The sequence below is a fragment of the Apis dorsata genome, unplaced genomic scaffold, assembly GCF_000469605.1.
Source record: "Apis dorsata unplaced genomic scaffold, Apis dorsata 1.3 scaffold_734, whole genome shotgun sequence".
Lineage (NCBI taxonomy): Eukaryota > Metazoa > Arthropoda > Insecta > Hymenoptera > Apidae > Apis > Apis dorsata.
The window spans coordinates 85,182-86,317 of NW_006263897.1; the positions used below are offsets into that span (position 1 = coordinate 85,182).

Below are 1,136 nucleotides of genomic sequence, written 5' to 3' on the forward strand. Positions count from 1 at the left end.
TTGTTGTTGTTGCTCGGATTGTTGGCGAACTTGACGGTGATCGGCTCGGACGAGCCCTTCGGAATGGTACCGTTTAATTCTTGGATCGCCCTCTCGGCCTCGACCCGCTGGTCGAACCTTATGAAACCGACCCCTTTCGACAATCCTGTCGGTAATCGGTTCAAGTTATTCAACGGGTCCATCATCTTCTCTGTGAATTTTTGTTGGACGAATATATCGGGCAACGAAGCGACAACATTGCCAGATTCCTCGTTGACTGTTGAGTGACTACGCGTACACGCGTCCGATTCTTGCAAGGAAAAGTTATTTTTCCAATGGTCCAAGATGTTCCGGTTAAATCGTAAGCAATTAATCGTTTTTTGAATATAAAAAACAATGTATTATATTATTGGATTAAATAAATTGGAAAGCGGCATGATATAATATAGCGGCGCATCACTCCCTCGCAATGAAACTGGATGATTTTATCGTATAAGGGAAGTTTTATCGAGGAAAACACTCATGAATTTAGATTAATGTTAGTTGTATCTTCTATATATATATATATATATATACACATTATATATAAAAGATAACGGTGCAATTTAGTAGGAAAATCTTGGAACAGTTAAAAAAAATATTAATAACAAGGAAATAATCCTTTCACAAAATCCATCGCATTGCGATTCTTTTGATAATAATAGGAATAGAAATCCAATTCGTCGAAGAAAGTTGCCTTTGCATTAACGATACTTGTCGATTTCTAATAAATCGATCGTGAATGCTAAACGAACCTTCTTCTTGCAAATATTTTCCACCCCGTGATCAACGACGAATTCTGTGTGGAATGCAATCAAGTGCATTCGAACGAGTGGCTCGGTGCGCGCAGATTCGTTTCTTTACACCGATGTCGCGTGTTCTCGAGTGAGTCGATCATGTTTTCTTCCATTCAAACTGAATGAGTTTGATAACGCGCTAAAAAGGGGTGTGAAAAGGTGTATTTATGCGTATGTATGTGTGTATGCGTATGTGTGTATGCGTATGTGTGTTTTGCGTGTGTGAGTGTGTACCTTGAATCGAGGGCACGGTCGCAAAATAATAATAATAATAATAATCATAATAATAATAATAATAATAATAATAATAATAATAATAAT

General features: G+C 37.5%; 1 protein-coding gene across 1 annotated transcript in view; it reads right to left on the reverse strand.

Moving 5' to 3' along the window:
• The window catches only part of LOC102673961 (ELAV-like protein 2), a 27,947-nt gene that overhangs the window by 16,626 nt on the left and 10,185 nt on the right, over positions 1-1,136 (reverse strand). The window contains exon 6 of the mRNA XM_031513748.1: positions 3-190. Within this exon, the coding sequence (XP_031369608.1) occupies positions 3-190 (188 nt within the window). The remainder of the gene's footprint in view (positions 1-2; positions 191-1,136) is intronic.